This window comes from Dermochelys coriacea, chromosome 1, assembly GCF_009764565.3.
Source record: "Dermochelys coriacea isolate rDerCor1 chromosome 1, rDerCor1.pri.v4, whole genome shotgun sequence".
NCBI lineage: Eukaryota > Metazoa > Chordata > Testudines > Dermochelyidae > Dermochelys > Dermochelys coriacea.
In genome coordinates, this window is record NC_050068.2 from 261,173,834 (window position 1) to 261,196,741 (window position 22,908).

At 43.4% G+C, this 22,908-nt stretch overlaps 1 protein-coding gene across 1 annotated transcript; it reads left to right on the forward strand.

Moving 5' to 3' along the window:
• Window positions 1-8,154: 8,154 nt before the first annotated feature.
• RBX1 (ring-box 1) lies at window positions 8,155-22,758 on the forward strand. The gene is made up of 5 exons (XM_038382713.1): window positions 8,155-8,385; window positions 11,043-11,121; window positions 19,345-19,415; window positions 21,069-21,154; window positions 22,579-22,758. Exons 1-5 carry the CDS (start codon window positions 8,272-8,274, stop codon window positions 22,589-22,591), a joined length of 363 nt encoding a protein of 120 aa, XP_038238641.1. The 5' UTR covers window positions 8,155-8,271; the 3' UTR covers window positions 22,592-22,758.
• Window positions 22,759-22,908: the final 150 nt, after the last annotated feature.

Genomic DNA, 22,908 nt, shown 5'->3' on the forward strand with positions numbered 1-22,908 from the left:
AGGAGTTCAGGGTGGTGCAATGGGGTTAAGCACTGTAGTGAGGGATGAAGTGAAACCTGTACAGCATTCTAAGCCTAGTTCTTAGAAAACATTTTATCCACATCACAAAATCACAATCAGCAAGTTTGCTGCAATTTGGCAGGCCCTGTTGATGAGAATGGTCCAGGCCTGGAATATCCAAGGGATGCCAAAGGTCAGAGCAGAACTATATTGGCAGAGCTGTTGAGGGGGGGTGTCTAAGACTGAAGTATGTGGCGTGGGCAGGCCAGACATGAAGAGATTTGGCTACTCTATTGAGAACAGCAGGGAAGCTGCCTAGTTGCCCCACAATTTATCATGAAATGGAGGAAAGCTCCCAGTGATCCTTTAGGCATGAGACTGACAGTCACTCCTTTACAGACAGACATAACAATTAATGCTGGTGTAATATTGGCTCAAATCAGCAACAAGGCTGAGCAGCCTTACCTGGGACACTACAGAAGAGGGGTGACGATCAGTAATGATCCCTAGAATGGTGCAGCCTGCTCCCCTCTCTGTGTTCCCCCCTGTGCTTTTGTGGCTGGTGTGGTTAAGGGAAAAAAGGCCCCATCTCTTTCTTCACCTTTTTGTGATGGATTGCAATCCCAGCGGCATGAGGAGGAATAGCAAACATGCCCATCTGCTGCATACAATGCATGATGGGAAGAAGAAAGGATATTTGCAGAGACTGAGGTACAGTGTGGCCTATAACCTATTGAGGAACATAATCCGTAGAATCTACATCTACCTCTTTAGTCCTGTGGTTAGAACTCTGCCTTCCAATGCAAGAGACACTGAGTGTATGGCTCATTCCCTGGGGTGGTTTAAGCTGGGAGTGCTTCAGGCAAGCCCCTTTGGCTTATTGCTTAAAAACACAGCAGTTTTGTGGATGCAAATAACTGCTGACACAATTTTGATCCCATTATTATTTGTGGGTTTAATGTGCAGTGCTTCGGCATCGAAATAGCAGATTGTACCTGCAAATCAGGTACTAGTACTGTAACTCCTCACTTAAAGTTGTAGTTATGTTCCTGAAAAATGCAACTTTAAGTGAAGCAATGTTAAATCCAATTTTCCCATAAGATTTAATGTAAATGCGGGGGGTGAGGTTCCAAGGAAATTTTGGGGGGCAGACAAAAGACATTATATACTGTACTGTACTGTGGTTGGGAGGTGCCCCGGCTTACCCCACACAGGCACAGCCCACTGCAGGCAAGGACACCAGGGAGTATCTTGCACAACAGCAGCGGCAGCTTCCCCCCAGAAGAACAGGCACCAACTTTGCCAGGGGATGCTCCAGGCCCACCTCTTCCCGTCCTCACTCCATTCCAGGCCCACCTCTTCCCACCCCCACTCCACCTCCTCTCCAGAGCACGCTGTGTCCCTGCTCCTCCCCTGCCCTCCCAGAAAGCCCTAAGCACCGCAAAACAGCTGTTTGGCAGCTGGGGAAGCATTGGGAGGGAGAGGAGGCGGAGAAGAGGAGCTTGTGCAATGCTCCCTTGTAAAGTAGCTGCTCTTTCACAGAATCTTACAAGCAGTGGACAGAGCAGGCAGCCAAACAACGTTATAAGGGAGCACTGCACAACTTTAAACAAGCGCGTTCCCTAATGGAGCAGCGATGTAACTTTGAAACATTGTTAAGCGGGAGAACATTAAGTGAGGAGTTACTGTATCTTTAGCTGGCCTCAGCTGCACCAACAGATTATGTGTGCAATTTGGAGGGGAACCCTCAAAATGTTACACTTAATGTTTACAAATTAAACATGTTCCTTAAATGGTGACACTTTCCTTCTGATTGTTACTGCTGGGTTTGCACCCATCAAGTGAAAACTGGTCTCCAACACTGGCATCTTTCCAACTTTCACTCCCCAGAGCACCATCAAAGTCATTCCTCAAGCCCAGTCACCAGCAGCAAGACAGCCAGCTGGAATAGTGAGGGTTTATATACAGCAGGGAAGTACTCTCTTCCCTCCCCTTCCTTTATAAGCTGTCCCAAGCAGTGGGGAATAAGATAAACTTTCCTTGACAAAGCTCTTCCGGTTTGACCTCCTCCAGTATTACTCAGTGCACAGCCCTGCCCTCATCACCATGTGAGCCAGTGAAGGGGGAGAGCATTCTGTAGTGTCTTTTCATCCTGCTCTTCTGAGGAGCTTTATTCCCTCCTTTCCCTCAGGCATCATATCCCCCAGGATCAGATGCCATCCCAGAAAGGTTCTTCAGTCTCAGTGCATTGAGGATGATATGGTGGTGACGGAGGATGCATCACTGATCCTGTCTGCAGACTGCCCCAAAGAGATCTGTCATATTGAGCAGATCTGTGGCTGCAACCTCTGATTTCTCTCCTCTGCCTTATACACCCTCCTTGGGTTCCTCAGGAAACATGCTCCCCCATAGGCATGCAGTGATATATATTTCTGTGAATGGACCAGATTGTAGGGCAGCGAGGGTGGGGGGTTGGGATGGAAGTTGTGGCTGGTGTGGGGCCTCTGTAGTTAGGACAGGGAATTGGATAGTTACTGGCTCAGATAACGTGACTCTTAGAAAGCAAAGAAACCGTTTATTTACATAGTTGATGTCTGTTCTAGGTAGCGCTGATTTAAAGATCTAAAATCCGGGAAGTGGAGCCCTCCTGTCACACAGATCCCTCCACTTCTGTTCTCATGCCCACAGTGTAACGCTCTTGTTCAGTTCTGTCCTCAGGACATTAGCCTCCTACCTTGGTCTTCCTTGCGGGTCCTTGAACAGGATGCAGCAGCTGAAGGCCAGGTGCCACACGTTGCCCTTTGCTAACCAGCCTAGTCAGGTGCTCATTTTCAAAGTGAAAAAAATACATTTTTTCAAGGTAGTTGTGCAAAGGTGCAATCATTTTGCCAGCAGCAGAGGAGGGGGTCAGGCTGGAAGGAACTTATCTTTATCGGGTGTTGAGACGGTTTTAGCATTTGGGGCTAGTGTGTTGGGGTCTTGTTTTAGAAGGCATGGGAGGGTTCAGCAATTGCAGGGGAGGTCAACTTGTGTTGAGGCATGGCAGAGGTTAGCAATTGGGTGTGGGGACTAATTTGGTTCAGGGCACTTGCCATGGGGTTTGGATTGCTCAGTATTTTTGCGTCCCCATCTCCTCAACTTTGCAGTCTCCTTTCCTTTTCCTCCTCATTTCCCTGGTGATTTGAAAAATGATCCAATCTTAAAAGCATCAGTGGTACTTTCGACTAACAATGTTTTATTTCTTCTTGGACTGATGCTTCATGAAGCAACGGCCTGTCTACTTTGTGCAGCAGCCAGTGCCACCTTCCTCCCTCTTCTGATAAAATAATAAACAACCTTAAACAGGGGCCTGGACTTCTTCATAGAAGGAAGGAAATTAGATGGGGCATCAAAATGAACTGAAAGTAAAGTTGAATCATCTTTAAGTAGACCAAGACTGATCTACTGCTCTCTCAGCGTTTTACAAAGTGAAGGATGGTTAGAAAAAACCCACCAATTACACTTTGTCTGTAAAGCACTTTGGGATCTTTAAATGAAAGGTACTATCCTGGGTCTGTCTATGTATATATGTAGATATACAGATTATATATCACACATTCCATTCAGCACTGAGAGAAATGATGCACATCTCTAGTATCTCAATATTGCAATGCCTTTTAATAAAGAGAACTTTTTAAAAATTATCTTTTTAGTACAGCAGGATTCAGTTAAAGATTTTTATTGCCACATCTTTTCCTTCACTGCCAGACACTGGATCATAAACCCAGACATACAAGACTGCTGATTGCATGACTTTTATCCATCAGCGGCCACCTCCCTGTAATGACATCAGCTGAGAATGGAAGGTTATAGTTTTCCATGGTATTGGTAATTTTAAATGAATTTAAAAATTCCTCCAATGCGTGCACCCTAATGTATGTTTTCGTGTCTCAGCTATGCAGGAGTCTCATTTAATATACTGAGACTGAGGCTCGTTATTTTAAAGGGACATTTGTCAACTAGATTTAGGATTGAATTCAGGTTGAGTAAAACGAAGGGATTTGGCAAACTTAATATGATAGAGCTGTTTTCATGCATGGAAAATACATTTCTCAAAACTTTTCCCCCTTTTCTCTGAACGATTCCCTTGTGATGCCTAACACAGCACAGCATTAGGCTAGTGGTATGAGAACAAAGTGAAAGTGACTATCTAGTTTCACTGTTCACACTGAATGATGTGCACATAAATGAATAGCATCAATGTGGAAAAGCAAATTAGACAGTAAATATTTTCCATGTGGATAATCTGAGGTGTTAGTGTTAATAACACAGATGAGGCTTTTCACTTATTACAACTTTTTTCTTGACAGCCTTCTTGTAACTTGTAGACTTAGGCCCTGTTCCTGCAAACACTTATGCATGTGCCTAACTGTAGACATACAAGTCCTCTTGCTTTCCAACCTTTGTTCCATTGAAAGCAGTGGTAAAACTCCAATCTGTTCAATAGGACCATGATCTTGCCTTTAAATGGAAGTTTATATATACCTGACTAAACACTTCCAAACATCCTGTCCCAGCAAGCACTGAGTCTCAGTTAAAACCTGACATGAATGTAGGGAATGGGGGGAGGATATATTCTTAATTTTGGTTGTTCCACAGTCCTGGTCAGGAAATTTTGGAGGGGATATCTTCCAGGACACTACATGTGTGTATATGAGGAAAAGCTTCCTCTATTCTTGTGCACCCTCACCGTGCCCTACTACTTCCTGCATCCAGGCAGAAACCCACTGTAGAGTCCCTGAAGGGCTCTGGGCCTTTGGTGTCATGGTGGACATGAGATGGCAATGTCGCCTAGTTGGTAGAGCATTGGCCTGGGATTCCGAAGACCTGGGTTCTATGCTAAGCTCTATATCTGGGTCACCTATCTGCTGGGTGACCTTGGGCATGTCACATCACTGTTCTGTACCTCAGTTTCCCCAACTGTAAAATGTAGATAATGGCGCTGACCTTCTTGGTAAGATGCCTGGAGATCTATGGATGAAAAGTGTTACATAAGAGCGAGGTGTTGTCATTTTCAGTGCTGGCCTTTACGCTTGCCATTCTCATGTTTTTGACTGAAAAAGGGGCAAGAGTTTGTGCAATGCTGGCAACTTAAAATCAATGTTGGTTCTAACTATCTTTTTTACCTAACTGTTGTGTTAATATTATGATATTGTATACTCAAGACTAACACATTGTGAGGTCCTGTCCACTAATTAAATTATTACAATTAGAAGAAAGTTTTAACTGCCAATAAAAGATTACATTGCAACAATAATGTGTACAAGCCTGAGCCTGTCTGAAGGGAGGTGGGGGGGAGAGTGATGATAAGAGGTTATGATTAAGGAGTTAGATCCCAGTTCTGCCCTTGGATCTTCACAGGCAAACCTCAGCTGACTTCAGTGGGGCTCCACGCTGGCCTGAGGGTTCACCTGTTCAGAGCAACCTGCAGGATACGGGTCTAATTTGGTAGATTTCAGAGTAGCAGCTATATAAGTCTATATCCGCAAAAAGAAAAGGAGTACTTATGGCACCTTAGAGACTAATGAAGCTTATGCTCAAATAAATTTGTTAGTTTGTAAGGTGCCACAAGTATTCCTTTAATTTGGTAGAGATTCCATAGCTAAGGATCCTAACTTTCCAATAAAAACACAAGTTCCTTTGGCTCTGCTATTTCCTACATTTAGTCTCTGGGCAGAAGTGAACCTTATCTACAATTAAATGATTGATTAAAAAGAAGGAAATTCCTACAACAACGAAAAGTCCAAGATTAAGGCTGAGAATTTTAAACACAAAAAGGTCAGAACAGTCTCAGTTAATATTTCAACACTGCACTTAAGGCTGCCACTTTCTACAGCTGCCCACCTCTCCTGGCATGGACCAGTGCCCCCTCCACATAACATTGCCATCCAGCCTCCAGGTATAGACCAAGTATCCTTCATACCACCACTCACGCTTCACCTATAAGCTGAAGAATCCTACGTACTGCCATTCAGCCTGCATCTATAGGTCACAGCATCATTCCCATTGCCATCCACTGTATACCCGCTAAATATCCCATAATCCCCCTCTTCTCTTTAGATAACTTCCACCTCTTTCTCAATTCTTATAAATATTAATAAAATCCCATCTGCTCTCCCTCTATGAAGTGAGTGATTGAGTTTTCTTATGTAATAAAAACAGTAGCTATGCATAAATGTAAGACAACTAAGGCTTGTGTGGTAATAGTGTGTAGGATATGGTCTAGCCTTGGCCTATACACAGACTTAGGTTAAGGTTAGTAGCCTGATTTGGGAAGATGAGCCTCTGGTTCTTATTGGGAAAACAGGTTGCAAGAATTCAGGGGAGAGATGGGAGATAAGTCAAAATTGGCATTGAAATCTTAATGAATAATTTAGAAATTTTGTTTAAAATATTCAGCCTTTACTTTGTGGTAAGATTGGCTTTGCTCCTTTTCTGTATTTGCTACCACCCTAATTTTATTATTTATACACCATTTTCTTACCATAATAATGGGAGCTTCCTTCCCCTACAGTCAACAGCTGGAGGTAAGATAGATTGGTCATGGAATGGCTGCAGGATCTGAGTTCATGTTGGCAAATAACTGATGGCAAACAGTACACAGCACTAGGATTACCCTATCCAGAGGCAATTATTTAAATCACCAAGGGTGACCCTCTTTTTTGCATCCTACTCCCCTAACTCATCCTTCACTATCTCTTCCCACAAGACCAGTGTGACTGAAATCCATACACTTGCTACATAAGCATATCCCTCAGCTGTCAGCACAAGGAGAGGAAGGATGCTATGTTGCATTTATTCCCCTCCCTTTACCTGTATACATCCAAAGGCATTCTCTGCATTCCTGACATAGTCCTGATGTTTCCCCACTGCCAGGTACCACACCAGTCCCTGGTCTTCAGTTTGCCAGCCACTGCTGATTTATTATGGATCTGTGCCAGTAGCCTTAGTTTCTTAAAGGATCATCCAATTTATTTCAAGAGTCACAATGCTACAGCATATACGATTACGATATACTGGAACAGCAGGATAGGATTTGTGCTTTCAGATCGTAACAGCAAGCTGGGACACAGCACTGTGATGTGATTTTTGTCCTATAGGATAAATACAAACTACTGGCCGCTCTTTAGCTTCTATCTTCCCAGCTAAAGAGAAGTGATTGGGGTGTCATTCAAACACTGCTCCTTGATCAGTAGGAGAAGTCATTGCTGAGCTACATGAGGTGCAATGCATCGTTCCTGGTGGATTTAAACAGGTTGCCTCCCTCAGCATTCCCAGCACTCACTTAGCAAGGGAACAGGAACTGAACAGTTTTCCTGGCCCCAGGGGCAGTGGGCAGTAGCCTCAGGTCACCCATGGGGCATTTTCCTGTTGAAAAACATGCTTTGCAAATGCTTGTTATGGACAGAATGAGCCTTGGAGCGGGTCAACACTAACGGGTGGAGGCATCACAACTGAAAAGGAGTTGGACAAGACTCAATCTAGTCTCAGGCGTGGTAGCTCTGAGCGCCAGCCACCCCGCCTTGTCCCCTGCTGCCCTGACAACTAGCACCTTGAAAGTCCGGTGCATTTGCTTGGAAGGAGACACTTAAGTTTGAATTTCTGTACAGGGAGGCACAGGGCCAAGTCCTGCCTGTGGCGGCCCCACTGCAATGTCCTGTCGGTCCCTGGGGGCTACCGCCACGGAGCAGAGAGCAGCAAACAGCCTCGCGTATGCGGTCGGCCTGGCCCGGGCTTTGCCCGACCCTAGCGGCACCCGGCCGGAACGGGGCAGGCGCGCGGGGCTCGGCTCTGCCGCAGGAAGCCCAGGCCGGTTCCAGCCCGAGCCTCTGAGTCGAGCGAGGCCTGCAGCGCGCCCGGGCTTCGCGCACCTTAGGCCAAGGGTGCGGACAGGGGCCGCGCAGACCGGCGGGGCGGGGCTGGCCCCCAGCAGCACTCCGGCGCTCGAGAGGGAAGTCTTGCGTCTCCCTTTAAACGCTGCTGCTGCGGCTGCTGCCGGGCCCAACCCCCCATCGGGTTGCGCAACTCTGCCATCAGGGCGGGGGAGGCTGACTCTGGGCTCCGCCCTGCCCGGCGCCTTTAAGAGACCAGTGTCATGTGATGCTTCATTGCTCTCATCCCCCTTCCCCCGCCCACACCTGTTTGCGTGTGGGGAGGGGCGAGGGGAAGGGAAAAGGGAGGCTGTCGCGAGTCTTCGTCCCGTCCCGTCCCGTCCCGTCCCCTCCCCTGCGCATGCGCAAGAAGGGGACCTGGAATGCTGTATTCAAAATGGCGGCGGCGATGGATGTGGATACCCCGAGCGGCGCCAACAGTAGCGCCAGCAAGAAGCGCTTCGAAGTGAAGAAGGTGCGGTCTCTAGGGGGCGTCCCCCTAACAGCTGCAGGGGGAGACAGGGGCGAACGGGCAGGTCACTCCGGGACGAGGACGGGGCGGGCTTTGTTCTCCTCAGGGCTCGGGTCTCCGGTTCCGCGCTACTCAGGAGGGGGCGGGGCTCTGGGTTTCTGGCGGAGTTCGGGGCCAATAGCTGCGGCGGGGCGGCTGTACGTGGGGGATGGAGGGGCCAATCAGCCGCGCTGTTGTTGCCGGGTGACAGCGGCGTGCGGGGTGGGGCTGTGTCAGGGGGGCGCTCGCTCTCTTACAGGGGCCTGGGCGGTGGCAGGTGGGGATGGATGGGGGCGGGGTGACGCCTCGCCTCAGCCAACTCTCAGGACGATGCTGCGCGGCTTGGCTGGGGGGGGTGCGAGGTAACGCACCGTGGGGGACACGGCTGCCTGCTGGCTGCCTGGGGTCTCTAGGGTGGCCTTGCCCAACACGGAGCCACCCTTGATGGGGCCTCGCTGCCGCTTAATTTGGTGATGTCAGGACGTGGGAGCCTTCTTTGGTGGGGAGGGGTCTGCTGACTGGCTGAAGGCTCCTTCTTCCTGACCCCGATCTAGTCTTTGGGGTGGTGCAGGGGACCCCTGGACAGTGCTGCTGCACCTCTGCCAGTGGCTTTGGCTCCTTTTCCCCACCCTCTGGACTCTGCCTCAAAGCTGGCTGGGGCCCATCTAGGAGGAAGGATGTCTTGTCTCGTTTCCTCCTTTCATTCAAACCCCAAAACGAAGGGTCAGGGAACCAGGGGTGCGCTGGCAGCTCAGGAGCGGGCCCTGCATGATGAGGCTTCTCTTGTCAACCCAGCGAGAAGTTTGCCCAAGGAGACCTCTGCTAGGCAAAAGTGAAAAGGGTGCTCAGGACCTCTCATAACTGCCTCAGACAACTGAGTGACAGAAGTAGTGGCCATCCCACTCTAGGAGCGTGTGTGAATATGTGAGTTTGATTGTGGGTAGCACTGGCTCATGCTGAGTGAAGCTTGTCCTACATGACCTCCTCTGGCAACATATGATGTCAGAGATCTCGTGACTCCAGTCAGAGCTTCTAGTCACAGGCCAGTTGGTTACCCAGCCTTTCCCAGTGGGCATGAATACAACATCACCAGAAATGAAGACACTCTAACTGTAGCGTAGTTGATTGGATCATCTTCTTCCTTCCCCTGTAGCTATATTGGCTTTACTGATCTGACAGGAGTAAAATAAGCAATAAAATCCTGATTTTTATCTCTAAATTTAATAGCTGTGACTTGGATATATCAGGTCTCCTGAGTAAGAAGGTTTTTACAAGTTTACGTGGTTACTTCTCAGTTTAGAAAAACGCTTTAATGGTAGCAGTGGTCAGAAATCTGGGCCTGCAGTTTATGCAGCATGAAAACACTGAGAGGGGAGGGAAAGTAATTTGTACAAAGAGCTATAATGAGTAAGTAAGGAGAAATTTAGGACAAGTATCAGGAAACACTAATGGTGACATCTGTTGGTAGGATGGAAGACGTGATGGAAACATCACTTGATATGCTTGTATACAGGAAAATATATACTGTGGAGAACGGTGACTTACTGGAAAGGGAGTTAGACAATAATCTCTAATTTATATTGCTGTGACATAATCAGTCTAGAGTTAATTTGCCACCCACAATGTCAGGCAACCAAGTTCTGGTATTCTGTATAATTATGAAATGTCTTCTAATTGAATCTTTTTGTGGGGCAGAGAAGGGGATGGGGTGCACTGTCTGTTATAATTCTGTATCATTTGGCTAAGAGTTCCAATCCTGTGTTGATTTTTTTTTCTTTCAAATATTGTCCCTTTAAATGCATAGCAGAGCCTCTTCTTGTAGGCTTTTGTGATCATGGAAGTCAGAGTCCCTTTCTGGGGGGGACGACACCTCAGATCTCACCTTTTAAGGGATTTTTAGCTCCCCACCCCCAAAAAAACCAACAACCCATTTATTCAGTCACACATATTGGATCCTCAGATGTGCCCTGCAGTTCTTTGTGCTAGCTCCCATTGTGTTTGAAAAAAGGGACTTCAGTGCAGGGAGGCATATAAACTGTCTCAAGTAATTGGTTCCCATTGTTCTGCAGTGGTAACTTACTGGTAGGGCTGCTGCTAATGGTGGTAGTTTCTATTTTATCAAGGATATCTGGATTGGACTTCCAGTAAGGTGCACAGTTTCTGTCCATTCCATCAGTGCTAAGGATGTGGCTTGGGGAGCAAAAGACCCACCTGGATATGAGATTCAGATCTCTTGAATAAATATATGAACGGTTGCATTTGTTTTAGTAAAAATAAGGGACTTGTATTTAAGAGTGACTGGCTTATGTAAGTAAATGAGCCTCTTTCCTAACTAGGAGTCTGTTTTATATTTACATTTTCTTGTGTAATAAATAAATTTCTGCTGTTTCCTGAGTTGACAGGAAATGCTTGGGTCTTGGGGTGGATTCAGGAGTGTCTCATTACTCCCAAGCAACTCTACCTTTTCCAAAGAGGAGTAGTGGTAGGTTTTCAAGGAGATCTCCCCATCTGTGTTCTGAAGAGCTGGGATCTCAGGAATAGTGAAACGGGAGGTGGGGGAAGGAATCCTCTGACAGATATTGTAATTTTAATAGAAAATGTGTTCTTCTTTCTCTTTGTAGTGGAATGCAGTAGCTCTCTGGGCCTGGGACATTGTGGTTGATAACTGTGCCATTTGCAGGAACCATATCATGGATCTGTGTAAGTAAATGTAGTGGGGGGGAAACTGCAGGCACTGTGGCTATTCAGACATGGCAGTTCCCTCACAGATGTGATGTACAGCCAAAATCACTTCTAGAAGTGAGGTGTTTTTTTTTTTTTTTTCAAAGCCCAAAATTGCAAGCTTGTGTTTTGATTATGTCTAAAGGCCAGGATCTAATCTCTTCTCTTCTTCACCACCGCATTTCCCTTTTTTCCCCCCACTTTAAAAGATGGACAAATTGAAGAATTAAATTAGTATCACACTGCTACAAAGGAGCCAGTATTGGCTGGGCAGGGATTTGGAAAGAAGTGCCGGGAGGTAGAGTAATGATGAGGGGCCAAAGGTGAGGTGAGATTACTTAGGGGTGGGAATCGTGTATAAACTGAACTAATTAGAAAACCCAAATCGATTGACTGTTTCATTAAACCAGTGAAGATTATGACACACAATACTTATACAATTACTGACAGACCAAGAGTCCAGTCAGACCACTAACCTCAATTTTTATCATTCCACAGAAGATAGCATTAGCTACCTCATGCTGGGTATTATAATCTGGAATTGTGTGGTGGCTATCCAGAGGCATGTAGATTGTTTTGTTATAGAGTAGACAAACCAAACAATCAAAAAAAAAATGAACAATACAAACATTACCCTTAAATGTCTGTTCTGCTTTATCTGGGAACGCTGTACGATAAGCTTAATTTTACAAATAAACATCAAAACACTTACTCCATATTAAGAGTATTAAACTGGAGTTCAGTTTAAAAAATTTCTAACATGAAGTGTACATGCGCACACAGATCAGTCACTCGTATCAATTCTGCAAAGAGTTACAAAATGGGTACAAAAACAGATTCTCAGAATTATGTTACCAGAAGCACAAAATCTAACTGCCTACTCTTGCTTTAGTATAGATGGACAAAAAAATATTTGGCATACTCTAGGTGAACCCTGTGAGAACAGTTTTCCAAGGCTGGTCTTGCTTTGTTCATTATCTTTAGTCTTGTAAAGTAAAAAGTACACCTCCTCCCCCCAAGTTTAATAGGCAAGATTACCTTGGGTGAAAATGGGTGCTGAGGGCACAACACCCATGGTCTCTCTGCTTCACTTAGTTTTACTTATGTCATTGGGTCTAGTGGTAATAGATCTAGGAATAAATCTGTGTGAAGTTTCTGATGTCTCAACATGTCAAGGCCTCACATATCCTCTATCAAACAAGTTTACAATAATGTTTGGTAAAGAATATTCTACATTCTATTTAAAATTTACTTAATAGATTATATTCCAAAATGTACCTATTAACAAGTTCTTATAAAGAGGCCAAAAAGTCGAATGCACTGGATTGGGAGTTGAGTGAACTGGAGTTTCTTCCTGGCTCTGTCAGACTTGTTGTGTATTTTTGGCAAGTTGCTTACTGTGCGTGCCTCAATGTATCTTCATTTAAAAAAAAATAGGAATAACCCTGTGATGAAGTAAGTGAGGATTAATTCATATTTGTGAAGTGCTTTGAAGCCCTTGGATAGACTAGACTGTAGAAGCATATATTATATGTACTGTCCCAGAATCTGGGAATGGGTGACAGGGGATGGATCACTTGATGATTACCTGTTCTGTTCATTCCCTCTGGGGCATTGGCCACTGTCAGAAGACAGGATACTGGGCTAGGTGGACCTTTGGTCTGACCCAGTATGGCTGTTCCTATGTTCTTATCTTGAAGCTAAGTAGTCTAAGTAGAGTGAGGACATAAAGCAGTAACTAGAGAAATCCCTGACTGGGAGGAAGTTCTTTTCTTTAAGTTCACAGTTGTAATACATCCTGGTACTTCCTGGTCCTCCACAGTCACCAGAAACTCTATAGCCATTCCACATGACCTACTTCAAAATTCACGTTTGAGGCATGGGAGGACCCAATCCATAATCTCTTATTTTTAGATTTTATTCTCAGATTTTAGAAAGGACTCAACCTGCGGGGCATTTAAACATTTGAGGCCCTAGTTAGAATATAGACATGAGCAAATCTTGGTCTTCAAAGAATTGTATAGGTTAACATAATTTTTAATAATTCATGGAATAAATTCTGTTTATATAAACCAGTGGAATTTAGTGTGACTTAAGTCAACTGACCTACCCCCAAACTATTTATGGTCTTCCATACCAAGACATAACATGCAGTATTTGGTCAGGTCTGACATTTATTTTGAGAAATCATGGAGAACTGGGAAAGAGTGGAGAATTTTTTGTGGGGGAGGGAATGTAAAGAATGATCCTGGCTGTTACTATCTTGGTAAGTCTCATGTCAGCCTTAATAAAATAATGGACCAAATACTAAGAGGAAAAAATTGCATCTAGAAGATAAGCACCAAGCAGCAACAGGGTTAGAAAAACTCGCACCACAGTGGATTGCTTTTTTGGGGAGGCAGGTGAGGGGTTGTGCAAGTAGAATAACAGACAGTGGTTGAAGGGAACCTGACATAATTTGATTTTGGTGAAGCACTTAATTATGTTTGTTTAACAAATTTCTTACTTGCTAAATTAATTCATATTGGCTTGGATAGGGGCACTCTCACATGAAAATGGGCTGAGCTACAAACAAACAATGATACTTGACTTATACAAAGTTGGGGAAGTGTCTAACTGGGTGCTGTAAGGATTAGTGTTGGATCTGTACTTATTTAACATAATGATCTGGAAGAAAGTAAACAGCGTTTTAATTTTTCATATAGTAAACTGAGAGGTCAGAAATAATTCAGAAACTGAAATTAATATCTGCAGGACCACCAAAATGAGACTTTTTTAAAAAATACAAGGTAATACCCCAATCCCAAGTGTATGTGAAACAGATATTTAATGGCAAGGGAAAACCTGGAAAGCAGGAATGTTGAAAGAGAGCTATGAGTAATAGGAAGCAGAATATTAAAATATTATACACACAAACTACATTAAAAGAACATTTAGGTTGCAAAGTCAAGCACTAAAAAATTAGGAAATGCCAGAAGTCTATCCTATGCACTGAATGAGGCAGGAGTCCTATGGGGGGGGGGGGGGGAGAGTACATGATCATGTAATTAAAAGCTTTATCAGAGGGCTGAATTAAAGGTTGCACAGACAGGAAAAGCTAGAATGAAGGCTAACTTTTGAATGTTTAGCTCTGCAACCTTAGTGTGTTAACAATTTTGTGTGTCACTTTCTAAATGTTTTAGTATGACCAAAATGTATTTTTCTCTAGCCTTGTTCTCAAACAGCTGAACCATTTTTGCTGAAATTGGGGGGGCGGGGGAGAAAGTACCCTGAGGTAGACACCTGCCATGTAAAATTTCAGCTCAAATAGATAAGGTTTGGCAAAGTTTAGAGGCAACTTGAAATATAATAAGAAATGACCGGCAATGTGAATGATGTGCAGTATTACCAGCCTCCTCCTGTAATGAATTTGCAATGTAATATACTAACAAAAAAGACTAGTGCAGTCTTGGGCTGCATACATTGAGCTATTAAAGAAGCCTCTGTCTGTTCAACTCTGGTGACACTGCACCTGCAGTACTGTATTGGTTTTGGCCATCTCATAACCACAAAAATATATACAAACAGGATCAAGTCCAGAGAAGAGACACACAATGCTTAAGGGAATGAAGGGATTAATTTGAGAAGACTAAAAAGTAATTGTGAATAGCTTGACTATGTGATGACTAAGCCTGGAACATAACTGTCTACAAATATTTGGATGGTGTAAACATTAATGGAGGAAAGAAATATGGTATGGGGATTATATCTAGAAGTGATCATATGACATTGAGCTGAAGAATGAGGCTAAATATTGAGAAAATCCAATAGAAATTTATAAAGTACTGGAATAGTCTTCCAAAGAGCATAGTGGAATCCCCTCCTGTGCCAAATTTTAAAAACTGGACTGGGGAAGCCCTAGAAAACTTTGTAGGAAACAGATCTGCACTAGCAGTAAGGTGATGAGTTGACTTGATTGTTTCTTCCATCTCTGACTTCTGGTGCCGTACAGTACTTGAAGCCATGAATAATTCTAGAAGACAACTTTGCAAGGAGAAAGAGAACACCATGTAGTGTGTATTTTCACAATACAGTTGCTCAAAAAGGAGCCACTCTAAAATAATAAAAGGAAAAAAAGTCTCCTGGGTAGCCACTCCTTAACAAGTATTAATTTGGAGGCCCATTAATATAGCTGCAAATAAAGGAGAACCATGCCTTATTTTCTGTCAGCAATTATTGGAGAGAAAATTGAATCTTAGGTTGTTTCTCTTTCCATGTTAACATACTGAAGGCTGCCAGAATAGTGGAGGAAACAAAAAGGGGGCTCTTACTGGAGAAACGCTGAAATACATGTTTACTGTGGGATCCTGACCACTCCCCTAGTGCAAGACATTTGGGCTTCTTTCAAATACTACAAATAGCTCCTGCTTGTCCACAAGACTCCAAGTCTCTGCCACACCCCTTCTGCCTTCACTTCAGATTCTCTGCCACTAACAGAGAGAAGTAGTTAAGCACTCCAATGTTATCTACTACAATCTCTGCTTTTATAGTTTAATTTGGGGCAGCAGCCAGCAAATATCTCCCCTACTTTGGGGGGAGGGGAAGGGCAGAGGCAGAATTTTCAGGATTCGCTCCCTGAATGAGGCCACCAATGGAGCTCCTTCTCTCCCTTTGTTAACCCCTTGTCTGTCATGGCGGAACTGGATACGTGGAGAAGCAGAAGGTCAAGAGGTGATCCATCTGCAAGGATGCTGCCTTGGGACCTAAAGAATGGGAGTATGTCTGATTGCCTCCAGCCTGCCAAGACTTGCCCTATCAGAGAAGGAGTTCAGTCTGGATGGCTCGTTTGGGGGCCTTAGCATCCACCAACACCAGCCCAGGGCTCCCACAAAGATGTCTCTGCAAGCGGTCTGCCCTCTTAAGTGTTTGGGACTCTGCAGTATGGACCATACTTGGTGATAAACAGAATAAGTCCAAAACTCCTTTTTTACACACACACACACACACACGCTCCAGGGTCCTACTTCAGGTTTTTTTAAGTGAGTACTTTTATTTGTCAGGGAATCTGGTGTCCTGTGTGACCCATCTTATTCCAAAGAGGACACTTGGGGAAGCTTTCCCCTACACTTCCTCTCCAATTCTAATACTGAATGATGCAGACCACCAGAGCTCAAAACCTACACATCCTTACAGATTAACCTGAGCCAGAACACCAGCTGAGACACAATTTTGTAGATAACCATGAATGGCAAAAGTGTTCTAGATCCTAATCACCTTCCACAAGTTCTAACTTCTCCTCAGGAGCAAACAATCATAACCCCAAGCCAGAGAAGTAGGATAGATTCTTTCTTCCGTAAATATTTGGAATGGCAAAAAGGAAGGAAGAGGACATCAAGGTCAAGTGAGCAAAACAAGACAAACAGGCTAAAATCAAGGATAAATATCTCCTATTCAACGCTAAGGAGGAGTTTGCCACAAACTACAACAAATCAAATAAATGTTTATACTGTGTTCGTGTTGATGGAACCCTGGACTGGGGCAGGAGAGAGGGGCAGACATGGGGATGGACATAGAGCTATGACAGCTAATTTCATGGGCAGGTGTCAACTTTGGTTTAAGCCCTGGACAGTGGATTCAAAGTAAATCCTTTGTGCCTCAGAATTATCAGGTGGCATATGTTGAGAGAGAAGCTTGATGTGTTATACCCATTACTATGGACATACCAAAGCATTTTCTCCTTGCTTTTCAAAGTCTGGGAAGGAGCAGAAGTTCTTTTAATCCTTACCCATAGCAAAGGTAGCAGGGAAGGGATGACTCATGTTCTGGGTCTAGGTATTACCTCTGAAATGTCTGAGGGAAGCTAGTACAGACCAAACAGTAAGTACGCCTGGAGCCATCTTACCTCCATGCAGAAATAGGGTTAGGGCAAAATATCCTACTTCTCAGAGCATAGGTCCCAGTTGATTTTTGGAGAGAGGTATGGGTGATTGTGCTCTGTGGAGCATCAGGCTCTTCCACATACTGTCACTTAATTTTTCAGTCTCTAGAAGTCTGCATACAATCATCCTTTGAAGGTAATTTCTCACCACCTATAACTACGGGTGATTGAGCTCATTCTCTCGAGATGAAAGATGCTCAGAGACCTACTCAGTATCCATAGTAAGAGAAAGATCTTGTGGAATATCAGCCATCTTAGACCTTGAGAGACTAAACAGTTCCACTAAGAAGATAAAATTCAGGATGGATTCTGCTAGATTCCCTAACATAAGGAGGTCTTATGGAGACACTGCATCAACAGACTATCTGGAAAAGTCCCCAAGAAGTAGACTAGCTGATATCCAAGCAACTACATTATCCCTAGCTTGACTTATTAGTATCAAGCAGGAATGCAAAGACAAGGCTCTTCTGCACGAGGAAAGCAGGTCAAAGATTAATAGAAATGGACACTGGCTCATAGATGACTGAATAAAGTCTGTGGTTCCCCCTTCTGCTCCTAGGAAGAATGACTTTGATTACAATGTTGTGTTTTAAATTTGCCACCCCAAATTGGCCAAAGAAAAGTTGTTGCTGCTGTCTGTCCCTGTCCCAGGATGTGCTCTTGCTTCCCAATCCTAACTATGTAAGACTGAGTCTGGGCATTGAAATGATGAATTCCAAACCAATGGGTTAATTCTCTAAAGTAACAGAAGCTGTGTCAGCCTCCTGAATACCTTCCACCTTCTTGAGCTACTAAAGAATTTGGACACAGTTCCATTGGTGTCAAAATTGAAAGGTCATCAACAAGAAGCCAGGTGTTCAGCTCTTCTGAATTTCTTATGCGATGGCCTAGATTTTGAACCTAAGACTTTCGTGAAAAGATGAGACTCTGGAAAGTGTGTGACAAATGAAATCTTACCTAAATCTGTAGTAGATTACCTGATGGTATTGAAAATCCCTAGGCCTAACTTGGTATGGATAGTTGCTCACAACCAAGGTTAACTCACCTTTTCATACCTCATGAGAAAACTGTTCTTCTTCTTGTTTAATGCCTGAACACCTGAAAGAAAATGTATGATAAATCTGAGAAGAGCAATTAAAACAGACTTCAGTAGAATAGATCAATGCAGTAAAACTTCATCTTTTTTAGTTTCCACAATAAATGCCTAGGCTTGAAAGCATCCAAATCCTCCATGGCTTGGTGGGTCAAATTCTATATCCCTGAAGTGTATTCAGACACACACTAACTTCAGAAAGTACTGTAGCCCATTCAACTTCTTCCTTGGTAGGAAAAAGATCTGTCTCCTGGTTACCTATCAAAATTGTTAATAACAGTGTGGGCTTGACTTCTATTGCTTTGCAGAAGCATCCTTTGTCAGGGGGGTGCTTTAAGCATTGGCATCAAAACCATATAATATTGATTCTAGGGAAGGGGCAGTACTTTTATCTCGTCCTTATTGCTTATTTTATTTCAGATTACACTCTAATTGGAGAGGTCTAACTCCTAGAATGGAAAATCTGGGGCTGACTTTTTCCCCTCCCTTCTCCTTTCATGCCACCTGAGAAGTTCTTTGGGCATTTTTACGATGGTCTCTGCAGGTTCCCTCTCTATATAACACCTGAATAAGAGATTTAACATGCACTGTACCATGTAGCTTTGGAAGTGCTCATCTGGTACAAGGCTACAAAGATGTGGCCAAGGTCCATGCTACATGAATAAATTTGCACAAGCACTGATCGTTACAAACCAAATAACTTGAAAAAGGTGGAGAGGGCAGTCCCAGATAGAGAATCTTGTATAGCAAATCTTCCTCTTAACTAAATCTTTCCTCACAATTTTGATACAATAACCCATAACAACAATAATTAACTATAATAAAAACCCTTCAAAAGCAAAACAGACTTTTTGGTATGACCAAATTAGAAATATTTATCTTTACAATTTGGCAAGCAGACACATTTCAGTGACAGATGATATAGGTACTCCTACACAATTTCCCCCCTCCTACCCCCAAAATCTAAGAAAGTGAACAAAAAAGTCTTCATTAATAACTAATTAGTTCCTCCCTCCCCAGTTTGGAAAAAATCTTATTTAAACCGAGTGATTTCCAACACTGCTTGCTTGTAATAAGTCCAACAAAACAAAGAGCTCAGGTATTTTTCCTCATTTACTGTAGTAAAGAGGATTGTTTGATGTTACAAGTAGAAAGGATCCCACTTCTGAATGTGTTTAATCTTTCTCTACAGGTATAGAATGTCAAGCTAACCAGGCATCGGCTACCTCTGAAGAGTGTACTGTCGCATGGGGTGTCTGCAATGTAAGGCAAACTGCTTTCAGTAACCAGCTATTATGAAAAAATTAGGTTCCCTCTTTTCTGTTGCTCAAAATCAGAATAAAGTCAGCTAATCCATTAAGATGGTCTCATAGTAATTTACTAGGAAAGAATTTTCAAACCCTGGATGCTCACTGTGACGTAGAGAGATGAAGGGAAGAAGAAAATGGAAAAATGAGGGTTGGGAATGTGTACAAGAAGACAGAAAAGGAAGGGGTAAAGGATAGAAATACCTCTGTACCTTGTTGCTTGGCAATATTGTAGGAATTTAATTTTGAGATGTGAATATCTCTGAATATTCAAGGGACAGGCTCATAGCTGGGAGTTGTTCCATCCTCAGAAAACAAAGTGGTGTTGGATGCCAACACATCGATTTCTCTTGATGTGCAAGCCTATGTGAAGGGTCAATTTTTGTTGACCAGAGGGTTTGTTTCTGTATTTAAAAATTGTTTGATCCAGTTAATTTCCAATTTTCCCATTTTGCTGAGGCATCACTGATCTTCAGACAGGGTACCAGCCATGTCTCTAGACTCAAGCATGCAAATCAGCATTTCCCCACCACCTCGTGTCCTGGCAAGGGCATACTGTGTATGTATGTATGCAAGGCATGCATTGCATGCCCGAGGACTGGTTTTACCTGCAGAACGGTTCTGTGCAGCTTCTGAACACGCATGAAGGATGCATTTATTTTTTTTAGAACAAAATGGCATCCTGCACACAGTGTGATCACATGTACACTGTATGTGTGAGGTCACAACACATGCAGGATGCCATTTTGCCTGGAGGTTTGGCATTGTTTGCTTGACTAAGTGTCATGGCATGCCACTGTGTCCAGAGTAACAGTTAAAGGATTGCATGAAGAAACTACTCTTGCCAGACTTGGACCTGGCTACATTACAAAAACTATTATGTGGTGGAGCCGTGTTACAACAAAATAGTGCCTCAATAAGGCTAAAAACAAAGTTCTATCTGCCTACAGAAGCAAGATAAAATCATGGCTTTTAGTGTTGTTTTACTTAAGTGTTGGAACTGGGATTCCCAACATGAGCCTTTAATGGGACTGATCAGTGGGACCCTAATTTTTAAGGAGCTAAAGGAGGACAGCATCTGCAGCAAATATGTAATAGAGCTTTCTATCTGGCCTCCCCAAGTCACTTGTATTCAAACCTCATTTGGTTCAGAGTACTTGCAGAATGCTTCCTTCAGCCTGTACCTTCATCTCCATCATTCCTGCCCTTCAGGATGTTCTCTGGTTCTTCAAATATTTGTCCACTATGAAATTCCTCCTCTTGGCTCCATAGACATGTCTCTATCGCCCTCTACTCTGCTAGTACTAACAGCTGCTGAACCCTGCTCTCCCTCCTTTGTCAGAAATCAATGGTTTGCCTTAGCATCAGCTGTGAAACAGCCTCTTCGCTACTACTTCATTGATATTTCCCTTCCTTTTCTTAACCGATCAAAGCCATCCTCTTCCTTGCCATTTATCAGTGAGCTCAGTCAGCTCTCCACATCTCCTTGTTTACAAACACTCAGTGTACCCTTTTTTATAATGACACTTTCATTGCTTTAATTTCTCTGTATTAAGAGATTCATGAACAGCACCTTATGAAACTATGTAACTTGTACCTTCTCTTTCAGCATGCTTTCCACTTCCACTGCATCTCTCGTTGGCTTAAGACTCGCCAGGTGTGTCCATTGGACAACAGAGAATGGGAGTTCCAAAAGTAGGTATCCTGTGCCTTTCCCAACATGGAACATGCTATTGCCCATCCATTGGCTCTTGTGATGAGTGCTAGGCAATGTTAATCTCTGCTAGATCTTGCTGATAGAGCACCCAGGTATCTTTCTCATTTCTGGGTTTGGCCACATATTCTGTTCCTACTGGGAGGAGTTTTCTGTGTCATTGTACAGCAATCTTTGCTAACTGAGTGGATGGGCTCTGAAGGATGTCCAGATAGTCCTGGTGTAAGTGAGAGCAGTTATAAACTGGAGCTCTACATTGACATTTTCTCTAGAGAGCTTAGAGAAGTGAAATTCACTGATAGCAGAGCCCCACGAGTGACTTGGGTTCAGAAACTAACTTGGGTTAAATCCATTGCTCCAAAACCTGAGTGTTGTGTTTATGTCAAGATGCCAAAAATTGCATCAGGTCACTCTGACCTTGCATTGTTGAGATTTGTTTTAAAACCCTATCAAGGTTACAGATGAATAAAACTAACTTAGCTGTCTTGGCTTGTTAGATGTTTGCTTGCAGTGCAGAACCACCAAGCAAATGAGCCAGACTGATGGACTTGCCTAAAGACCCATCATTAGAATAGCTAGAGAAGCTGTTGATTAGTATTGGGGGGCACTGACCTATTTATATGGGGGTACAGATGTGTAATACTAGGGAGTATTGAAGGTTGGGTTTGAGATGCAGTTAACTGAAAATTGTATCAAGAAGCTTACCTAGCACCCGCCCCACTCTGTGCCTAGTTTAACTGAATCATTTATCCATTAACCACTTACTTTGCTAGGTACAGATTCACCCAGATTTTTTTTAAAAGCATTCTCTTTAAACTGTCCTGACTTCTAAAGCAGGAGTGTTAAAATTTCTCAGTCCCATATTTGGGCATTAATTGGCACTCAGTTGTGTAAATGGCTGCTTCTGTGACAACTTCAGCACCAAAGTGCAGGATTTGAATATCTTAAGGCAGCCATAATTGAAAACTGGACTCATGGGGCAGCTATTCTGTTTGGCTAGTGACCAAGATGCCTAGTTACCAGTATGAGACATGAACTGGGTTACATTTTACACATGCCTAGTAATGTATAAGGGGTAATAACATGCTCCAGCCTCTCTCTACCAAGGACAGACCTGAGAAGTGGAGTTCAGGCAAGAGATTAGGACGATAGGGTCACAAGTCCATGAAATGATGAGCTATTTAGTATCCCCCAATTAATCACTAATGTCTGGGAGAATTAAGGAAAAAGTTAAATAGGTACCTTTGCTTTTTGCTATTTCTACTGAGGTTGAAATATGTATTTGTATGTTGCATGTTAATTGGATTAAATATTATCATGCAAGTAAAGCTGGTGCCAAAAAATCAACATTGGTATTCAGTATAAAAATAACAAGCATGGTAACAACAAATATTTGTATTTTCAGGTATGGGCACTAAAGAAAGATGGTCGCCAAGTTTACCCGTCTGTCACCAACATACTTGGCTCCTCTTGTTAGTGGGTGTGTTTTAGGAATTATGTAAATCAGTTGTGTCTTGTTTTTTTGCTTTAATCTTAATGCTACCATATTGTATACTCTTAAATAAAATATTGTTGGAACAGCCCATTTAACTTTGTCTTGTATTCATGAATTAAATGATTGTGAACAGGGTGGTATCCTCTTCAAAGGGAATCCAACTGGGCTTTTATTAGTCAATTTAGTGTTAGTGACAGTTCTGGGGACTACCATCCTGTGTTTCACAAGACGGAACTTCCT